General features: G+C 32.5%; 1 protein-coding gene across 6 annotated transcripts in view; it reads left to right on the plus strand.

Moving 5' to 3' along the window:
* LOC141537067 (N-acetylglucosamine-6-sulfatase) overlaps positions 1–21,784 on the plus strand; it is a 165,601-nt gene that overhangs the window by 40,356 nt on the left and 103,461 nt on the right. For 5 of the 6 annotated variants that reach the window (XM_074257893.1, XM_074257892.1, XM_074257894.1 and 2 more), the window contains one exon: positions 14,320–14,379. The exons of the other annotated variant lie outside the window; for it this stretch is intronic. In XM_074257893.1, coding sequence (XP_074113994.1) covers positions 14,320–14,379 — 60 coding nt within the window. The remainder of the gene's footprint in view (positions 1–14,319; positions 14,380–21,784) is intronic. 6 annotated transcript variants of the gene reach the window in all.

Below are 21,784 nucleotides of genomic sequence, written 5' to 3' on the forward strand. Positions count from 1 at the left end.
AGGGGAGCTAACTCTACAGTTTTGTTACGTCTATATAAGGCTTTAATTAGATCTAAATTTCAATATGGAGGCTTTCTTTTTCATACTCTTTCACCAGAACACTTAAAAAGCTAACTGTCATCCAAAATTAGGCTTTACGAGTAGCTATGGATTACAGGCACTCTACCCCCATTAATGTTAGGTTGGCAGAAGCCAAAGACCTTCCAATCTATTTAAAATATCAGTATCTTTGTATGAACTTCTTGACCAGAATGTTATCTAACAGTGAACATCCTATAACCTTGGTGTTGGACAGACTAGTCGCTAAAAGGGACAATTCATTACTCGAAACTCGAGGTCCTAGACCTCTTTTACTTGTGGCCTATGAAGACCTGATACCTATTCAACATTATATTGCCTCCAATGATAAGCCTTAGTATTATGTATACTCGTACGAGTCAGTGTGATTTGTTCCTGATATTGATCTAGATTGTGGTATTAGTAGCCAAGAAAATAAAAACCCAAACAGTAAGTTTGAATCCTTATTTCGACAAGAATTAAAAAGAGGCAATTGTTGGTTCACTGGCCGGTCTAAAATTCCAGAGCAAGAGTTTGTAGGTTTTGCAAGTATCAATGTTCCTGCTGGGTTAATGGAGAGATGTCGTACAGTTAAATATGCCTCTATTTTTACAGCTGAAGCCATGGCTATCTCTCATACTCTAGAAACATTTTTTCAGTTTAATGAACATCAGTTTAATATTTTTAGTGATTCCAGAACTGTACTAATTGCTCTTAAAAATCATATTAAGTCTGAAAAATAAAAACCAATCATACATGTAATAAAGGACCAACTGCAAAGATTAAGTTTAATGAATATAAAAGTTAAATTTTATTGGGTTCCTGCCCACATGGGTATTAAATATAATGAAATGGTTGATGAAGCAGCCAAAGAAACTGCATTAATAAGCATTGATTCACACATATTAACTCCAGTCTCTGATCTTAAAGCAATATGGAAAGTTAAAATAAAAAATAAATTCAATTTATGGTGCTGTAATACTGGTAAAGATAAAGGTAAAAATTACTTTAATAAATAATGGACAGAAAGCGCATCACCGTGGTTTAAAAATTTTGCATTCTGTCGAAAAACAATAGTATCTATTAATAGGCTCAGAAGTGGACACACTTCTCTTGCTGTGAGTTTATTCAGATTTAAAATCGTGAATTCTGATCAATGTTCATGCGGTGAGGCTGCTGAAGAGCCAAACCACGTTTTTTGGCAGTACAAGTTGTACGATGAAGCTAGAGAATTTCTAATAATTGATCTCATTAAAGCGAAAATTTTTCCTCCTTATGACATTGAAACCCATTTAAGTGAAATGAATCTTTTGGCTGTGATTCCTATTGCTAAGTTTATTAATACTATTAGTTTAAATATTTAATTATTACTTATATGTTAACTTATAATTTCAAACTTAGTGCCTTACAGTCATTGGGCGTTTTTGGCCGAAGTAAGTACTTACTAAATGTAGTAAGTCACTCACTATACTTACAAAATTTTCGGCCGGGACACAAAATAAGTGCTAACGCAGTAAGCATAGCTTAATATACAACGCCATATTGCTTATTGTTGATGTAAACAAAACGGACAAGAACAGACCTTGATTCACTAAATCATCGATATTATCCACTGGGTCGTTTAATATTTCTTCCAATAAAATATTTCTCATAAAATTATCCATTTGCAAATATTTACTTGAATTAAATTATATTGCTAAATTTAGTACTGTCAATTACATTCAGTATATGAGGTTATGTACGGGATATAACGCAAACAGGTGTTTTGTGTTATGTTAAGCCAGTGAGTCTGTCCTGGCCGAAAAGCGCTATAGTCAGCTTGTAAGATTTTAATTTTCTTATGCTTATTGGCTTACTAAGTTTAGTAAGAACTTACTTCGGCCAAACACACCCATTATAGACGGTTGTTCTAGTATGTAAGAAAGTTTCTAGTTCTATCTTTCCCTGTGAGGGAGCCTAGTTTGTAAGAATATTGTAATTCTCTGTATTCACGGCAGAGTGAGCTTTTAGCTCAAGCCACCTTTATATTTCTAATTAAAAAAAAAAAAAAAAAAATATTTATGTGGGAGTACTTTTCCACTCTCAAAATTTTTCCGTCAACCACCGTACTCTTTGGGCCATAAAATCCCTTACCCGGCATTCAAGGGGCTCATGACGTCACGGGACCCCAAGAACAACGCTGTGTTAGAAAACCTAACACCCTCGAGAGTCAAGTGGCACGAGGCAGATTTTCCTCAGCCTCTGAGATACGCACATCAACGGTTTAAGACCCTTGTCCTATTTTTTTCATACTTAACTTATCGCATTATTGTAATCGCGGAGTACCATCTTGACACTTATATTTATAAAAGACTTTAGTTACTGTATTACTTTACGGATAACTATATTCTACGGGATTGATTAATTATTGTGAAACTTAATTAACTTCATTCGAGTATTGTAAAGAGTATAGTTATAAATTGAATAAATTGGTAAACTAAAGAAATAGACTATTACATATACTAATCAAAATTTATAAGCGAGTTGTCGCTCAGGTTTTCTCTTAACTTTAAACAGAACTTCAAAAATTGAAATTTTGGAGTTTTGAAACGAAAGGAAAAACAGCAATCTAAAATTTTGAAATCTTATATAATTTAAGTTTATAAATAAATCTTAAATAGAGGATTCATCAATCCCTCACATACATTGAATTTTTTTTTCAATTTTTCAATCGACAACTGAATTTTTTGATTTTGATAATTAAAAATACGTAGAACCTCATTGTATCGGTAAATATGTTTAATTTTACATCTATATTAGAGTGGTTAGGTTCCAAATAAACTCATTTCATTAATTGGCTTATTTCACGAATTTCGAAGTTTAGATCGTCCAATTTCAATTAATTTTAATTTTAGTATCTCCTGCATCAAGTGGTTCAAGTCTTAAAGTGGCAATATTAACGACTTTCAAAATTTTCAAGAAAATAATTTACAATAACTTTATTTTTCTTATAACGTTATTGTAGACGTTGATACTTTTCAATAATTTATTTCTTAATTCAGAATATTTTTAGGGCTAGTTTTTCAATTCAATGACCATGCCTGTTCATGTATAATCAGACCTGAAATTAGACCTGATCAGGCCTGTTCATGTATGACCAGACCTGAAATTAGACATGATCATGCCTGTTCATGTCTGAAGTGTTAAATACGCTCAGGCCTGATCAGACCTGTCCATGCCTGCTCATGTCTGCTCATGTCTGATTTTTTTTAGTTCTATTTTTAAAATTAATTTGTTCCGTATGACGCATTAATTTCTATCCCCTTATTAATTTTAAATATATAACTTTCATTGAAAATATCGGCTTAAGCATAAAGTTTTTGATTTTCCATGCCAAAACAATGATTTTTAACTATGATTTTTGACGAAATGACACAAAATTGATTACTTTGTTCCAAGGAATACACTAAAAACAAGATTTTGAGTAAAAGTTTTAGTTTGATTGCGTACAAATACCAAAATAGATTATTTGATATCGATAGGCGATAAGTCCTTTCAAGGTGTCTGTTATTGTCTTAAGCTACGCCTTGGTTCATTGCTGTAGTATGAAAGATTGCTGAATTGTAGAAAACACAGATAATTCTTAGTTGCCTATACGTTTTGAATAAAAAAAAAAAACTTTAAAATTAAAAGAAAACAACAAAATTATAATTCTGGAATAAACCTTAAAGAAATTTTTTTTTAGTACTGTGCACAGAGCCACATGTTAATGGAGGAAAAAAAATACATAGCCGTTTTAAACAAATAACTCTGATATATAATAAATTATTAATAATTAATAAACTAGGCATAGTTAACTTCCTTAACTGTAAAGATAAATCATGTATGAAATTTAAATTACTTGAAGTAGTTTGAAAGGTACCTTTACAGTAAAGATAAGTCATATGGTCAAGAGGTAAAGTAACAGTCTGGAGAGCGCGGCGTCTACGGTTCGAATCCCCACAAGTACAATTTTTTTTTTTTGGACCTGATCGAGTCAGACATGAATAGATCTGATCAGACCTGGTCACGCATGGTCATTTTTCATGCCTGATCAGGCCTGAAGACTCATGCCTGTTCATGTCTGATCAGGTCTGATCATTTTTTCCCGGGCAATGATAAAATATATCTACATATCAATACTGCCATTCTAAAACGTCGTATCCCACAAAATTTGATAAATTAACTTTTTTTGAAAATGGAATCATAACAATATTATGCAAGTCCGATTAAAATTTTAAAGGTAAAAGTTTAATAACTATTTTTGAATAAATATTTTCATCTGTGGAGACCCATGTAATCAATGTTAAGAATAAATCGTTTTTACCGTCTACTGTAAAATTTTATAAATGTGGGATACGAGGTATTAGAATGGCAGTATCGATATACTTCATATATATAAAAGTTTAATAAATTAAAAAGTTTAGAAAATCTTAAAGTGCGCGCCTCATAATCTCATTTTTCACTAAAAAAAAAAAAAAAATATTCATTAAAATAAAATGTTAAAAGAAAAATAATAAAAAATAGAAAACTCTGCCATGGTTAAGTGGCGCCATAACTCTAAGGTGAGGAAAAAAAATACTATAATAAAATGTATAGATAGGTATACAAAAAAATCCACAGTCATATATTAGTTTTTGAAAAATAATAATTTAATGACAGTGAATTGAACGCTCATATTAACTAAGAAATTCAGTCGTATGTCACTTTAAATAAAAAAAAAAAAAAAATTATTTTGGTACGATCATTTTTTTACACGCTTTTTTATTAGCTTTCCTTGTATGTTTGTATGTTTATATGTTTGTATGTTTGTATGTTTGTAACCGACTTCTTTGGGCGCGATTTTGACGTACTTTAAACGGCCAGTTCGTTCAAATTTTGTAGATTTATCGAGGACTGATGACAATACACTAATTTGATAAAATTATTCCATTTTTCAATTTGCAAAATAAGATTTTTGTTAATTTATATAATTTTTATCTATACTCGATAAGGCAGAAATTTTAATTTTCCAACCATTATCTTTAGACGATTTATCTAATATTAACAAAGTGCATGCTGGTAAGTTAGTTACCAAATAATAGTTTAAAATTAAAAAAACAAGCTATGATAAATAAATCAAACTAAAAAGAAGAAAATAAATAATAGTTTAAAAAAACTAAAAAACACGCTTTTTATAGAAAACCGAACTAAAAAAATAGAAAATAAGTTTTAATAAATTTAAATTAAGAATAGTGTTACAAATTTCAATAAATATAATTAATAATAGTGTAAATAAAAAAAAATTCATGTTATTTTAAAAAAAGCGTGGAGTGCTTTTTTAGATATTATAAAAATGATAATCATTCTACTCATATCTGTCGATAGAATATTTATATCTATTGACCCAAGCACCCCACGCTTTTTTTTAAAATAAAATACATTTTTTTTTATTTACATTATTAATTACATTCATTGAAATTTTTAACACTATTTTTAATTTAAATTTATTAAAACTTATTTTCTATTTTTTTAGTTTGGTTTTCTATAAAAAGCGTGTTTTTTTAAACTATTATTTATTTTTGTAATAACTTCAAAATTTTTCATAAGATCAATTTTTTTTCAAATTTTTTATAGAGCTTAAAAAACTACATCGATCGCCACCAACCGCGTGAAAATCGGTTAATTCATTCAAAAGTTATAGCAGTTTGAAAATTTAAAAAATGGTGTTTTATCAAATTTTGATAAGACTTTTGAGCTCGAAGAGCTGAAAAGCATAAAACAGCTACTTTTTCTATAGAGCTCAAAAAACTACATCGATTGTCGCCAACCGCGTGAAAATCGGTTTATTCATTCAAAAGTTGTTGCGGTTTGAAAATTCAAAAAATAGTGTTCCCTTGTGGAAATAATTCTCAGAAAAAACTCTTGAAAAGTCTTCATAACTCTGAATAAGACTTTTCGAAAGTCTTCACATCCCTAACTAAGTGAAGGAAAGACTTAATAAGTCGTCAAAATTCAGCAAAACTCTTCAAAAGTCAAATTTTCCCTGTAATTTCGGACTTTCTCAAAGAGTTATTAAGACTTGATAAGACTTATTCAGTTTTACAGGAAAAGAAGAGAATATTTCTTTTCAAAAAAATTACTTATCAGAATTAAAGAAAATTGAAAATAAAACTATAAAAAAGAATTAATGCATGTTTTGTAAGAATTTTTGTAAAATAATATTTTCATCACGAAAATACTTTGATGGGCATCGAATCACTCGTAGTTGAGCAAGTCAAAACATCAACAGCAAATGAAATGCACTTGCTGCTGGAAACAGATACTACTCAAAGAGTAAATCCAATCGGTATTTAATTTGGACTATCAAATATTTAAGTCAAATTTCTAGGTAGGAGAGAATTTTCTATCCACACGCTATCTGCTGGAATTAATTGATACTAACCACATTTTAGTTTATGAATTTACAGTTAGAATCTTTAAGTGTTCTTAGTTTCCAATAGGTGACGTGTGGTTAGAAAATACTCTCCTACCTGGAAAGTTGACTTAAATATTTGATAGTCCAAATTAAATACCGATTGGATTTACTCTTTGGGTAGTATCTGTTTCCAACAGCAAGTGCACTTCATTTGCTGTTGATGTTTTGACTTGCTCAACTACGAGTGATTCGATGCCCATCAAAGTATTTTCGTGATGAAAATATTATTTTACAAAAATTCTTACAAAACATGCATTAATTCTTTTTTATAGTTTTATTTTCAATTTTCTTTAATTCTGATAAGTAATTTTTTTGAAAAGAAATATTCTCTTCTTTTCCTGTAAAACTGAATAAGTCTTATCAAGTCTTAATAACTCTTTGAGAAAGTCCGAAATTACAGGGAAAATTTGACTTTTGAAGAGTTTTGCTGAATTTTGACGACTTATTAAGTCTTTCCTTCACTTAGTTAGGGATGTGAAGACTTTCGAAAAGTCTTATTCAGAGTTATGAAGACTTTTCAAGAGTTTTTTCTGAGAATTATTTCCACAAGGGTTTTATCAAACTTTTATCAGACTTTTAAGCTCGAAGAGCTCAAAATTACATGAAAATGATATTTTTGAGCTCTTTGAGTTCAAAAACGTAATTAGCGCAATTTTGAGCGCTTAATTACGAAAGTAGCGGGGAGTTGCAAAGATGGCCTTCAGGGTCACTCGTTTTCCTAATTTTTTTTATTTACACTATTAATAATTTACATTTATTGAAAATTTTAACACTATTCTTAATCTAAATTTATTAAAACTTATTTTCAATTTTTTTAGTTCGGTTTTCTATAAAAAGCGTGTTTTTTAGTATTTTTAAACTATTATTTATTTCGACCAATTTCCCTGCTACATACACCCATCCATACACGGACGTCCAGAAAAGATTGTTTAATGTTATAATTAACTATGTTAAACAAAAAAATTGTTATTGAAATAAATTTTATGTGCCTGACAAATTTTTTGACTTGATATAAGTGTACTCATATTAACCTGTAAGTGCAATATAAATAACAAAAAATAATAGTTTTAAAAAACCAAAAAACACGATTTTTATAGAAAACCAAACTAAAAAATAGAAAATAAATTTAAATTAAGAATAGTGTTAAAAATTTCAATAAATATCAATTAATAATAGTGTGAATAAAAAAAAATTATTTCATTTTAAAAAAAGCGTGGGGTGCTTTTTAAGATATTATCAAAATGATAATCATTCTACTCATATATCTGTCAATAAAATATTTATAACTATTGACACCATATATTAGGGTGCACCATTTGAGACGACTATTTTTAACTTCCCGCTAAAAAAAATTGAAAACTTTTTAAAATTCGGGTAGTTATTGGTTTCACCCCGTTTTGCGAAAATCGAGTTTTCATCAGATCTCGACGGAAGGATTAGGGGGAGGATCTTCTTAATGTGAGTGTATAGAATATGCGAGAAGAAATTCAAATAGCTCGGGCTGGGATTTGAACCTAGAACCTTTCGATGACATGTCGGCTACTCTACCATTTGAGCTATCCGGTCTATACTAAATTTCTCTTTCGCTTATTCTATATTCATTAAGCCACACCGTCCATATTACGGTTAGCATTTTTCAAATTCGAAAATAATGCTGTGAAGCGGGAAAGAATAGAAGTTACGAATAATTATTACGAGAATCATTGCCATTAAATTTCGTAAAAAGTTGAATTGACTTGGTTCGCTAGATTTTGAGAAATCTCAAAAACAAAATTTTCAAAAAATTGTTTTTTTCGAATAACTTCTAAATAGCTCGACCGATCAATTTCAAAAACTATTCCGCTCTTAAGCTTAAAAAACCACGTCGATTGCTGCCAGTCTCGTCAAAATCTGCTGATTCGTTCAAGAGTTATCAAAAACGAAAAATTTCAAAAAAAGTGTTTTTTTTTACATAACTTCGAGATTTCTTTTTGGATCATTTTTGATGAAATAAAATAATTATTAGGGTCCAAAAAACCACGTCGATCGCCCCCAAAAGTGAATTTTTCAAACTTTTCTAAGATTTTTGGTTTGATTAGTTTGTGTTTAAAAGTATAAGATAGAATTTAAAAAACTGGGTGGAATGCTATTAACCGCGTGAAAATCGGTTCATTCATTCAGAAGTTATTGCAGTTTGAAAATTCGAAAAATACTGTTTTATTAAACTTCTATCAGACTTTTGAGCTCGAAGAGTTCAAATGCTTAGAACAGCTAATTTTTTGAGCTCGGAGAGCTCGAAGTAACATATAAACTATATTGTCAAGCTCGAAGAGCTCAAAAACATCATAAGTTCAATTTCAAGCGCTTAGATATGGAATTAGCGGGAAGTTGCAGGGATGGCCTATAGTGTCAACCGTTTTCCAGATTTTTTTTTCTCATTTCATTGACAAAATATTGTTCTAAACATAGAAAAAAAAATTTCCACCCAAGGATAGTTCTTAATTTCAATTTTAAGTACTCGCTTAATAAATTTAAAGTTTTCCCATATAATTAACCCGTGAAAATAATTTTTTTTTGCTTAAATTATCTATAACATAGCGACATTTCATGATATTCATTTGACCATGGGCGTAAATTGTAGAGGGATCTTTCCTCTTTAGAAGCTCTGACAGCTCATTTCCAATTTATGAGCTATCTCGCCAGTAAGACAATTTTTATACTCGATTCTTGCTCAAAGGTCGTGGGTTTTTAATTTTTTATCCTAAATTATTGATCTAACACCAAAATTGAAGAGGACCTTTTTTGCGATGAATTTAATTTTCTATGAGATAGATTGATACCTGAACCCTTCCAATGAATTGCCTCTGAGATAAATTTAATCAATTACAAGAAAACAATAAATGACACTATATTATCGTAATTTTTGTATTTTTTAATGAAAAAAAGTTGAAAAAAAATTATCACATAGTATATTTTTATAATCAATAATTTTAATATCGTTGTAATGCCTAAATTTTTTAAATTTTGTATTATCTTACAAATATTCTAATAAATATAGTTGTTAGAATACATCCAAAATAAATAGTCATACATAACTCCGGCACACAAAAAAAGTGGTATGTACTTTGGACCGCACGTATTTACCGATATTAATATTGACCTACTGAATCCGAATTTCAAATCCGTTTGACCCGGTCACTCCAATTTTGAGCATAAAGCAAAAAACCTAAAAAAATTTCAAAATATTGCACAAAACTGCAGTCACAGCAATGAAAATATTCTTGTGGACCTGGATTAAGTTTGATTTTTGTATATTTCAATTTACTGAATCTAAATCTGAACGTTAATTAACCCGGTAAGCCGTCCAAATTTAAAAAAAAAAAAAAAAAAAATTGCAATAAATCATGAAAAATTGAAGTTATCGAGATGAAAATTTGTTTGAACTCATATTGAGTATAATTTTCATGTATTTTATTCCACTAAATTTGAATCTGAAGTTTTCTTGCCCCGTTACCGTTTAAAATTAAAAAAACGCAACCCATTTTCCTGTTTTTCCCCTTTCCAACTATATGTGTACTTTACAATCTGCTCCTTCTGTAGTCTCATTATTTCACTGCAGCTAAAGATATGCTCTAGATTCTCTGTGGCTCCTCCGCATAACTTGCAGCTCCAATCTTTGAAGCCTTTCCTCGCTCTACCTACGTTACCACATCTCAGTGTGGCCCACGTCTCTTTGTCTTCTTTATTTTCAGCTTCTTCATTTGAGTACTTCGCTCCTCTCGGGCCTGGGAGTATTTCTCTGTATAGTGGGTTGAATTCCGAGTCCACGATCTTCTACCATTCGTTCTCGAGCTCCCGTTTTCACCACCTGTCGAGTCCATCTTTCAGTTTTACTACTACTGCTTCCTCTTTACCTCCCTCCCAGATCCGACGACAAACTTCCACCGCTTCCATCTCCTCTAGTCTCTCCATATCACTTTACCTCCCCATTTCGTGGGTCTGTTATTGATGATACATCTCATTTCCTCCATCAGACAAACTATCGGCCATCTACCCTCTTTCATCGCTAGTATATCTTCCCAGCAATTGATGGCTCTATTCCTGCATGTGTATTCTATACTCTCTAATCCTAGCTCCGCTCTCCAGATGTACATCGGGATGTTTCTCGCTGCTCCCAACGCCATTTTGGCATATCTACCTTGCATTTTCTTCATTGCACTTATGTCCAGCCATCCCCAAGTTTCTACTCCATATAAGTCCACTGATCTGACTAGTGAGTTCATTAGGTAAATCTTGTCATCTCTCCTATTTCTACCAGCTCTCTTCATTACCCCCCAGGCCGTATTTGCAGCTTTTTGAGACTTTTCCACCATCTCCTCTATATGCCATCTTGTGCTGTTTTTCGACGTGAATGTATAACCTAGATATTTGAATTGGTTGACCATTTCAATATCTTCCCCTTTAAACGTCCACTTCTCCCCTTTGCTGCCTTTGCCACCATTCCTGAACACCATTACCTTCGTCTTCTTCGTATTCACGTTTAGCATGTTTTTCTCTGTGAAGGTCTGCAGGCTTTTTAGCATCTTTTGTAATTCTGGGGCACTTTCAGCAACGATTGCGATGTCATCTGCATATTTTAGTGCTCTCACTTTTGTTTTACCAAACACAATTCCTCCTTCTTCTTTTTTAGCCCATTCATCGTCGATATCGTCCAGAAAAATATCAAACAAAATAGCACTGAGTGCACATCCTTGTCTCACACCAACATTTGTATTAAATTTTCTTGAAACCTTCCCGTTCACCACCACTTCTGCACTCATGAGCTTGTAGATTTCTTTAATCATTGCATACAATCTTCCTTTAATTCCGACGTTCCACAGCTTCTCTAGCAACAACTCTTTATCAACCGTGATATCAAATGCAGCTTCTAAGTCGATGAATCCAACATATAGCTTTCCTCTCTCATCTTTTAGCCTGCTATTCATCAATGAATTCAGTACAAACACATGGTCTCGCGCCCCTCTTTTTCTTCTGAATCTAGCTTGGCTCTCCTTTATAATTTCCTCCTTTTCCACCCAATTACCTATTCTATCTGCTAGAATATTTGTTAAAACTTTATATTCCACATCCAGAAGGGAAATTCCTCTATAATTTTCCGTTTTATTTTCTACTTTGCCTTTAAAAATCGGAACCACTCTGGCCTTCTCCCAGCCTGCTACTAACTCAGCTTTCATCCAGACGTTATTGAGACTAGAGCACAGTAACTGAATGTAATCCTTGCTTATTGCCTTCAGACACTCGATGGGAATTCCATCCTCCCCCGTAGCATTACCATTAGACATCTTGATTAGTGCACTTTTTAATTCATTTATTCCAAGATCTTTATTTTAACTAATTTTTATTTCTGATTTTTGTGATTCATCATTATACTTGCTTAGATTTCATACACAGGTATAGGAATAAATGATGCTCGATTGTTAGCAAAGCTTTATTTTTTAGCATTTTTTTCACCATTGGAAAAATTTTGAGCTCTACGTCAATGATAAACTTTTTGTAAAATTTTATATGTTTTTCTTTGAAATGAAGATGGCAAGTATTATCAGTATTATGTGTTGATTAAATATCGAAGAAGTGTTAAACCCTGATTAATAAATTTAATTTGAGATAATTAAAAAACAATTTGAAATAATTCAAAATTTTTCGAGTTAAATACTATATAAATATACACTATGCACGGATGGAATTGTTCCAAACTCGATATCTCAATCAGGATATCGTAAATTAAATAAATAATTCAACGTACCATAGTTCGAAAAAAAGATAAAAGCTGAGACCACCCATTTTTTGTAGTTTTAGTTTACGTCGACTTGTACAACTTTTCACAATACAAACTTTTCCAAATTCACCTTGATAAAATTACGTTATCTCTCAGCAGCGTTTTTGTTATATTTATTAAAACATTTTAGATTACGTAAATAGGTGAGATTTTGCATACTGGCATTTTACTAACTACCCTAGTCATGAAAATTTTTAAATATTTGATCTCAGCAACTTCACTCCGTTTACAGCAGCTATGTTCATATCGTAGTTTTTCGGACGTCAACTCTATTCTGGTAGGTACCAGAAGCTTTATTATTGTCAGTTTCCAGCTGGACAGTTTTTGAACTTTTCCCCTATATGAGACGGTTCTCCTTACCTCTACTCGCCAAAAGCTGTCTCATATGTTTTTAACATTATTTATTTTATTATTTCATAATTAAATGAGCATTAAGAGTCGTGCACTTTTGGATTTTCCAATCTTTTGAAAGATTTTTTCAACAAATTTTACCGTAGTCTACCGTAGCTTTTATTAGTTTTTCTTTAAATCTTATCTAGTCTGTCATAAAAGAATGTATTATTTTTTTAATTTTTATTTCAAAAATGCTAATAAATTGAGGTCCGCATTATGAATTCCGATTACAGAGAATTTAATGGTAGTTTTTAAGAAAAATGTCTTTCCTTGTGCACCTAGAAAAAAGATAAATTACATGATTAAATCCATCGTATTACAAAGTAAATGCTTAAGTAAAATCTGATTAAATTTCCGATTTTTGTTGCCGATATTACATAAACTATTTTCCATAAAAAATACATAGATACATTTTATTTTTGAATTAAATAATAGCTTGGATTGAAAAACTATTATTCAAAGACGTGTTTCTAACTGGTCTAGTCTTCTCTTCAACCGCTTTTTTTTTATTTTTCTCCATAAGTAATGAACATTAAACAACAAAAAATTCGGAAAATAACTGATTATTTTTAACTTCCCGCTAAGAAAATTGAAAATTGAAAATTGAAAATCGCGGTTGGTGCTATTCGAAAGGGCTTCGCCAAACTTAGATTTCCTGAAAATTTGAACCGATTCGGACCGATAGATTTCGAGAAAATGCAAAAAAAGTGAAAAAAAAGTTGTTCTTTTTTTTTTTCAAATATCTCCGAATTGGTTTGACCGATCGACTTCAAAAACTAATCAGCTCTTAACCTTAAAAACTCCCATCGATCGCCACCAAAAACGTCAAAATCGGTTGATGCGTTCGTGAGATATCGTTGTCGAAAAAAATTAAAAAAGTGTTTTTTTGTAATAACTTTGAAATTTTTCATCAGATCAATTTTTTTGTTCCAAAATTTTTATAGATCTTAAAAAACTACATCGATCGCCACCAAAAACGTCAAAATCGGTTGATGCGTTCGTGAGATATCGTTGTCGAAAAAAATCAAAAAAGTATTTTTTTGTAATAACTTTGAAATTTTTCATCAGATTAATTTTTTTGTTCCAAAATTTTTATAGATCTTAAAAAACTACATCGATCGCCACCAACCGCGTTAAAATCGGTTGATTCATTCAAAAGTTATAGCAGTTTGAAAATTAAAAAAGTCGTGTTTTATTAAATTTTGATAAGACTTTTGAGCTCAAAGAACTCAAAAGCATAAAACAGCTACTCTTTCTATAGAGCTAAAAAAACTACATTGATTGCCGCCAACCGCGTGGAAATCGGTTGATTCAATCGAAAGTTATTCCCGTTTGAAAATTAAAAAAATTGTGTTTTATTAAACTGCTATTAGAGTTTTGAGCTCGAAGAGCTCAAAATGACACAAAAATCATATTTTTTAAAGTGATTTAGTTTTTAAAATAATAACTATACTGGAATGTTTACATTGTGTATAGGTCCTTTTATAATAATCAAGTAATTTCTAAAAAAAACTTATTTGTTAAGGGAACAAATTCGACGGATTCATGAAATGATTTTTATTAAAATTTTTTTTTTCAGACACCACTGAAAAAAATCCAAGACATCATAGGAAAAAATGGAGTATCTTTTTCGAATTGTGTGAGTTATTATTTCGTAGAATTTAGTTATTACTTGATAACACCTTTAACCTTGAAATTGAATATTACTTGTGAAGTTAATTTGGTATCAATACACTAAAAATGCGGTTTCTGGTTTCTTATTGATTGAAATTGAAGCGTGAGCACGCGTGATTCAAATTTCTAGTCTCATAAAATATACATATATCGTTTAATGATGTATTGTTAGCTTCTCGCTACGAAAATTGTTAATAGAAAAAAAGTTGTTGTGTTTGGATTGTCTTTTTAACTTTCGTTAAATTATAGTTCGTAGAATTATTATTAGACGCAATTTTTCACATTCTATGATATACACTAGTCACAAAAAATAAGGGATATAAAAACAATTCCAGATTTTCTGTGATTTTTAACGAGCTGTAACTTCGAAGAAAGTGATCCTATAGCAAAAAAAAGTAAAGTGTAGCTCCAAGAGTCTAGTTTTCCGACATGATCATGAAAATTTTTGATCATGTTTGGGTCTGGAGTAATCCTTAAAAAACTACAAAAAAAAAATTATCCAAATTCTTTCTCATCTAAAAAAAAGTTCTGCAGGTTTTAAAAATATTTTTTTCATCGTTGTTCTTCTAAAGTTCTCTTCGGAAATTTGATGCCCTTTAATTTGACGTAATCAAAAAGCCTGTACGATGATTTGCCGTAGAGTTATCGTCAATCAAAGCAAAAAAGTTTTTTTTTCTTTGATAACACCGGCACACACAAAAATGAACGCCATTTGGCCACACCCGACATGAATAGGTAGATTTCATATTCAAATATTGAAAAAACTCGTTATTACAAGGCAATAATGTCCTAAAATGTATTTTTTATTATATTTTTGCAAATAACGATATGAGATCGATTACAACAAATAGATATTTAAAGGCATCTACCCAAAAAATAGAATTTGTAATAGATGAAAGTCATTTGATGAAAAAAGCTAAAAATCAATTTATTCTTGATATTTTTTAATTTTTCCAACTGCGAAATAAATTGAAAAAAGTATCAAAAGGCGATGAAAAAAAGCTCAAATTGAAGATAATTATGTGAATTTTAACATAAATTTGATAGATTTAAGCTATCTTTTATGGCTTAAAAATTATTTGAAGAGAAACAATGTAAAATTTGTTAGAATTTTTAAATCACGGAATTAATTAATAGTATCATCAAAACCAGTCAAATGATAGCTCAAACTAAATGTAATTAGATGGTTTAAGATAAATTTGATAGATTTTATCTATCTGTTACATCTGGAAAATTGTTTTCATAAAATGTACGAAATTCAAAATTTTTTTTAAATGAAAAAAATTTTCAAACACCCACAACTTGTAAGCTAACCGGCCGATTTGCTCATTTTTGAACTTGATGTTGGTATTGGTCTACAGAATAAGTCCACAAAATTTCATCGAGATCGGTTGAGAACTATGGGCGCAATCCTGCTGACATGGCATGTTACATCACACACACACACACACACACGCGCGCTTATATATATATATATATATATATATATATTATGATGGCTTTTTCACGGCACTGGCGTCGACAGCGCCGAAGAGGTCCACCTAAATACTGGCTTACCTGGTTCGTAGATTGTTGGGCGCCAGGAACTTTACGTTCCACGGTTCGGAGTTAACAGTTGATCGTCGTTGGGCGGCAGGTCAATGTCGAAGAGATTCTAAATTGTAGAGCGGGTATAGGAATCGATTCGGAATATTTGTACCACCAGAGATAAAAAAAAATTGAGACTGTTACAAATATGTTTATTAATTAACAATGAACTAGATCGAACAAATACGCAGGGCCGGCAATTCTCAATATCACAAAAATCTGAATATGATCAATAAAAAAAATGTGTTCTCTTTTCTTCTCTTAACAAACAAATTTTCGAGTTTCTCAATACAAAAAAATAATTGTTTCGCTTTTCTGTTCTTAACAGCCAAGATTTTGAATTTATCAATACAAAAAAATTGTTCTCTTGTCCTTTCTTAACAAACAAAATTTGAATTTAAAAAAAAATTGATTGTCTTCGCTTTTCTTGTCTCAACAAACAAATTATAAATTTATCAATACAAAAAAAAAATTGTTTCTCTTGTCCTTTCTTAACAACAAAATTTTGAATTTATCAAAAAAAAATAACAAAAAAAAAATAATTGTTTCGCTTTTCTTTTTTTAACAAACAAATTATGAATTCATCAATACAACAAAAAAAATTGTTTCTATTGTCCTTTCTTAACAACCAAAATTTTGAATTTATTAAAAAAAATAATAAAAAAAAATTTAATTAATTAATGGTTCAAAATCCGATTAAAATCGCCAGAATCAGACTAGTCGGAATCGGTAACGTATTCAACCATACGCGAAGTCGAATATCGCTGGTACGCAATAAAAATATAAACAAACGAATCGAATAAGAGCCTCGCAAACAAAATTCAACCAAAAATTTATTTCCTTCTTAAACCAATAAACGAATTTAATACAATAGGTCGCAAGAAATCAGTCGAATAATTACAACAAACAAAAAAAAAATATTCGCTTCATTCGCATTAAGGAAATGAATTTATCAAATGCATCGATATGTCGTACGTAGGTTATCGATGGCACAATCTATCAATCAGTTTTCATCCGCGGCGGATAACAGGACCGTCGGTAACTGTTGTTACCCGTCGGGCAATACGCGCTAACAAAGCTCGAGGTATAGGGTCTATTGGCGCTCTTAGATGGCCCTCGAGTCGAGTCAATTTTCTGCGGCAGGTAATCTCAAACTTTACCAAAACCAATCGCCAACTGTACACAATATCTCTTAACAATGTATTACAAAAATTTTGGCACCGGGCATCTGGCTGACGTCACCCCGAAGCCGGAATTCAACAACGCAATTGTTGAATTTCGGTACACAATTATTCTCGGACTTAATTCAAAATCGTAATTAGTTGTCCTTTGTTACTTTCAACGTAAAAAAAAATTAAATAAACATTTATTGCTTGTAATTCGGATAGGTAAGAGAAAAAAACAAAACCTATCCGATCTCGACTTACTCGCGGATCGCGGTGAAGTCACCCAGGTAAATTAACAAACTGCGACCGCACTTACCCCGTTCAGTCGGCGGCTCGGCACGGTGTGAAGTCCAGGAAGCAGATGTTGGCTGTGCTGACAGGCGGCAGAGGTTCTCGGCGATGGTGTCACAACGGAATTTTTCGTTGTCGGAATGACCAAAAAAAACTTTTGATATAATTCTTGGCTTCTGGTGTACGGCAATGACACAATAAAATTAACTTTCGGCGGGATCGACATTCAAAATTAACAAAATGAATAAATTCAACACGTAAGCAGCTGAATTTCCAATATAATACGTCTTCGCTTGATTTTAGTGTCGCAACAAAATTTTTCAGCGTATCAAAAGTGGCTTGAACGGTATCCAGATCAGAATTGAATTGAATTCCTTTCTCTTTCGTTTTCCAGCAACATGTGGTTTTTCTCTAGCGCAGCTAAGAAGCTGCGCGTCCTATCAGCCGTTGTCGGATAAATTTCCATGGTCGATCGTTGGTCGATTTCCCACTTTAGTCCTCCATTCAGCGTTCAGGTGCAGCCTCGATGTGCTCCCGTCGCCTCAACGTCCAGTCGTTCGTAGATTCCGATTCCGGGTTTCCCTCGTTGATCGTTGTCACTCCCAGATGTCTCCCTGGTCGTTGATTGCGAACTGAACTGCGGGTTCACCCGGTCGCTTTTCTCATTCGCTCTCTCTCTCTCTCTCACACTCTATTAAATACATCGTAAATTACTTTCGGACGCATCCATCCATACTTAGTATAATTTATTTGGCGCGGTTCGGCTTAGTTTTAACCTCGCGCTTCGCATTCTGATCGGAAACCACTTCGGGCGACACAGGCGCGTCGAATCTCAGCATTCCATCAGCTTGGCCAACACTCTAGACTAAATAATACTAAAAAAAAAATAATCTCTATAAATGAAATCTAGATGGGAAAAATTTCCCATGTCACAATATATATATATATATATATATATATATATATATATATATATATATATATATATATATATATATATATATATATATAAAGGGCAAAGGAAATTTATCTGCTATTGTGTTCTTATTTAATTCACGATAATCAACGCATAAGCGGTCTGATCCATCTTTTTTCTTAACTAGTAAAATAGGGCTAACAAACGGTGAATTACTAGGACGAATAACATTCGCTTCAAGCAATTCATTAATTCTTTTTCTAACTATTTGTCTCTCTTCTACACTAAGTCTATATGGCCCTCTCTGTACCGTAATGCTCGGATCAATTAAACGTATTTCAAGTTCACCACTGTTAACGTGAGTTCTAGGAAAACCCGTAATAAAAGAACTCTTTCATACTCTTTTAATATTGAAACTAATCTTATTTTATCGTCTTTATCAACATCGGTATCAACGGTATCAAAATTTATAATTTCAACTTTACTACATTCATTTATGACTTTAGATTTACCGATATTAAAATTAAGTTGGGAAATATTTACTTCAAATCCCAAGCTTAAAATTTCTCGACCAATTAAAATATTTTCGTTCAAATATTCATCCGGGACAACGTGAAAAAGAATCTCTAATGTAAACGAATTCATAATAACAGTAGACAAAATTTGCAAACTACAATTTACAACATCATTTCCGATACCCTTTAAAATTACCAAATCATTCATTCTTTTTCCCGAAAACTTAAGAGCAATCGATTCTTTTATTAGTGAGCATTCCGCTCCTGAATCAAAACAATATGGAAACGACTCACCAAGATGGTTCAAAATACCAGTAGGAACTGCTACTGTACAAAGATTTACACGACGTTCCCCTCCGACGTTGTCCTTGTTGTTCCCTGGACCATTACGACCGCTACCTGGAGCCGTACAATTTGGCGCAATATGACCAGCTGCTCCACATTTGAAACACGTCACAGAGCGCGACCTAGAGGGTGATCTTCCGCTGCCACGATGGGTACCGCTTTGCTCCGTATTTTTCTTCTTAAATTTAGGACACTCAAACCTTTTGTGACCTATTTCTCCACAAAAATGGCACTTCACTGACACCGCTGGCTTGAAACGCTTTGAATCCGGTGCAGAAGAGTTATCTGACGCTGACACGGGTCTTTTTCGAGTGTAGGAAAAGCCTCGCATTTCACTCAAAAAGTCAACTTCCGTTTTGATGTCGGTAGTCAATACCACGCGCTCCACCCGATTGTCAAGGTGAGTCAATCGCGAAAGCACAACCGCATTGATAATTTCGTCGACCAATAAAAACCTCCAGCGAGCCTTCAGCGATGATCGATGTCGAATGCCGAATGCACCGACACTTTCATCCTTGGTTGGTAACTTCTGGTGAAGTTTCAGCACGACCGCTGTCGCAGTTTCCTGTTCACCAAAACGTGACACAAAAAGTTCCTTTAACTGTGGCCACTGTATACCCGTAATTGCTGCTTGAGATAGCCACTGAGCCGCTGAGCCTTCCAAGGCTTTACTAAGTGCCGATATCAATCCGCTTCCTTGGAGAGGGTTTTCCAATAGGCACAATTCCGTTGCTGAACACCATGCAACAGGATCCGATCCCGCACTCTCTGGATTGAACCGCGGTGAAGAAACATTATTCTTTGTCATAGACGGCTTCGGTAAAAAATTCTTCATAAGTTCAAGAAATGAACTCCACTGATCGGGAGCTGGACCAGATGGAAACGATCCCACTTCTGATGTCAGAGAGGCAGCAGTTATTGTTGGGGATTCGGTATTTTGTGATTCACTCATTTTAATTATTACAATTAATTAATATTAACAATTACAAAAAGATCAATTATTACGAATGAGTAGATAAACTCGTACAAGGTTAAGTTAATTCAGGCCGCAAACAATATTAACAATATCTTGCGATAGACCGAGACTTAGGAAATAACGAATTCGCGATCACCAGGACGTCCGTTCGATCTCGATCTCAAAGCAAGACTGTCTTTTTAAAAACTATTCTCAAATAGTCTGCCTGCTGCACATTTCTCTTTTCCTTATTAATTTTATGATACCCCTATCGTCCTGGGATCCCGACTCCGTTGACAACCATGTGCCTACCTAGGCCTAAGCCTACCGCAATAAAACATTTTAGTTATACCTTATTTTACAAAAATATTAAAGTAACAGTACATTTCTTAAAATAACTAAAAAATAGAAATATCCTAAAGAATATTCTCATCGCTTCGTCAGAAAATACTCCACTGTACTTTACTCTTCGATATATATACACTAGTCACAAAAATTAAGGGATATAAAAAAAATTCCAAATTTTTTGGTGATTTTCAGCGAGCTGTAACTCCGAGGAAAATGATCGCACAGAAAAAAAAAAAAAAGCAAATTGTAGCTCCAAGTGTCTAGTTTTTAGATATGACCATGAAAATTTTTGTCATCGTCAGGTCTGGAGAAATCCTAAGAAAACTACTGAAAAAAATTTTTCGAAATTTTTTTCGTCTTAAAAAGGTCTACGGGCTTCAAAAAAATTTTTTCGATTGTTTCGTTTAAAAGCTCTGTTAGTAAATTTAATACCCTTTAATTTGACGTAATCAAAAAGCCTGTACGATAATTTGCCGCGGAGTTATCGTCAATCAAAGCAAAAAGTTTTTTTGACTTTGGAAATCAATAACTCTGGAAATAATGACCGTATAGGAAATCGAAGGAAGGTTTTGAAAACTACACAATATTCTCTATAAGAGAACGTAAACCGCTTTTGAAGAAAAAATTTTTTTGAATTGAAAACTCGGACTGAAAAAAGACAAAAATTCGCATAATTAAGGATATTTGGATAACTTGGTATAACTTTGGATAAAATGGATGAACGAAGGATGTCGTTGGTAATTTTTAACTTCAAAGTGTCCCCTAAAATCCCTAAGAAATTCAAAGCGCTGCGATTTTTTGTTCATAGTGCCCAGAAGCTTCAAATTCTGTGTTTTCGCAAAAATCACCATTATGATGAGCAATTTTGTGATTTTTATTCATTTTTCCATTGAAAAAAATTTTTTTCAAAATTCTTTATTTTTTCGATCAAAGAGATTGATTTTTCAAGAAATTTGAAAAAAAAAAAAATTTCAATTTTTTTCGAAATTTTCTCAATTTTTTTCGACTGTTGTTTTACCGCCGGCATTAGCGTTACTCAAAGCGTACCACGTGGAGGTTGCTCGGTCGGATTTACGCTTCTCACACACACGCGCGCGCGCGCGTGTGTGTGTGTGTGTGTGTGTGTGTGTCTTTGTCTGCGTGTTTGTCTGTTTGCAGCTGCCAAATGACCTCTGTACGCACGGCAGTAACTGCTCAGTACCGTGTATTGCCACCTCTGTTCCGAATCACAGCTCGTAAACGCTCTT

This window comes from Cotesia typhae, unplaced genomic scaffold, assembly GCF_013202065.1.
Source record: "Cotesia typhae breed Kobodo isofemale line unplaced genomic scaffold, CoteBio_Ctyphae scaffold_58, whole genome shotgun sequence".
Taxonomy (NCBI): domain Eukaryota; kingdom Metazoa; phylum Arthropoda; class Insecta; order Hymenoptera; family Braconidae; genus Cotesia; species Cotesia typhae.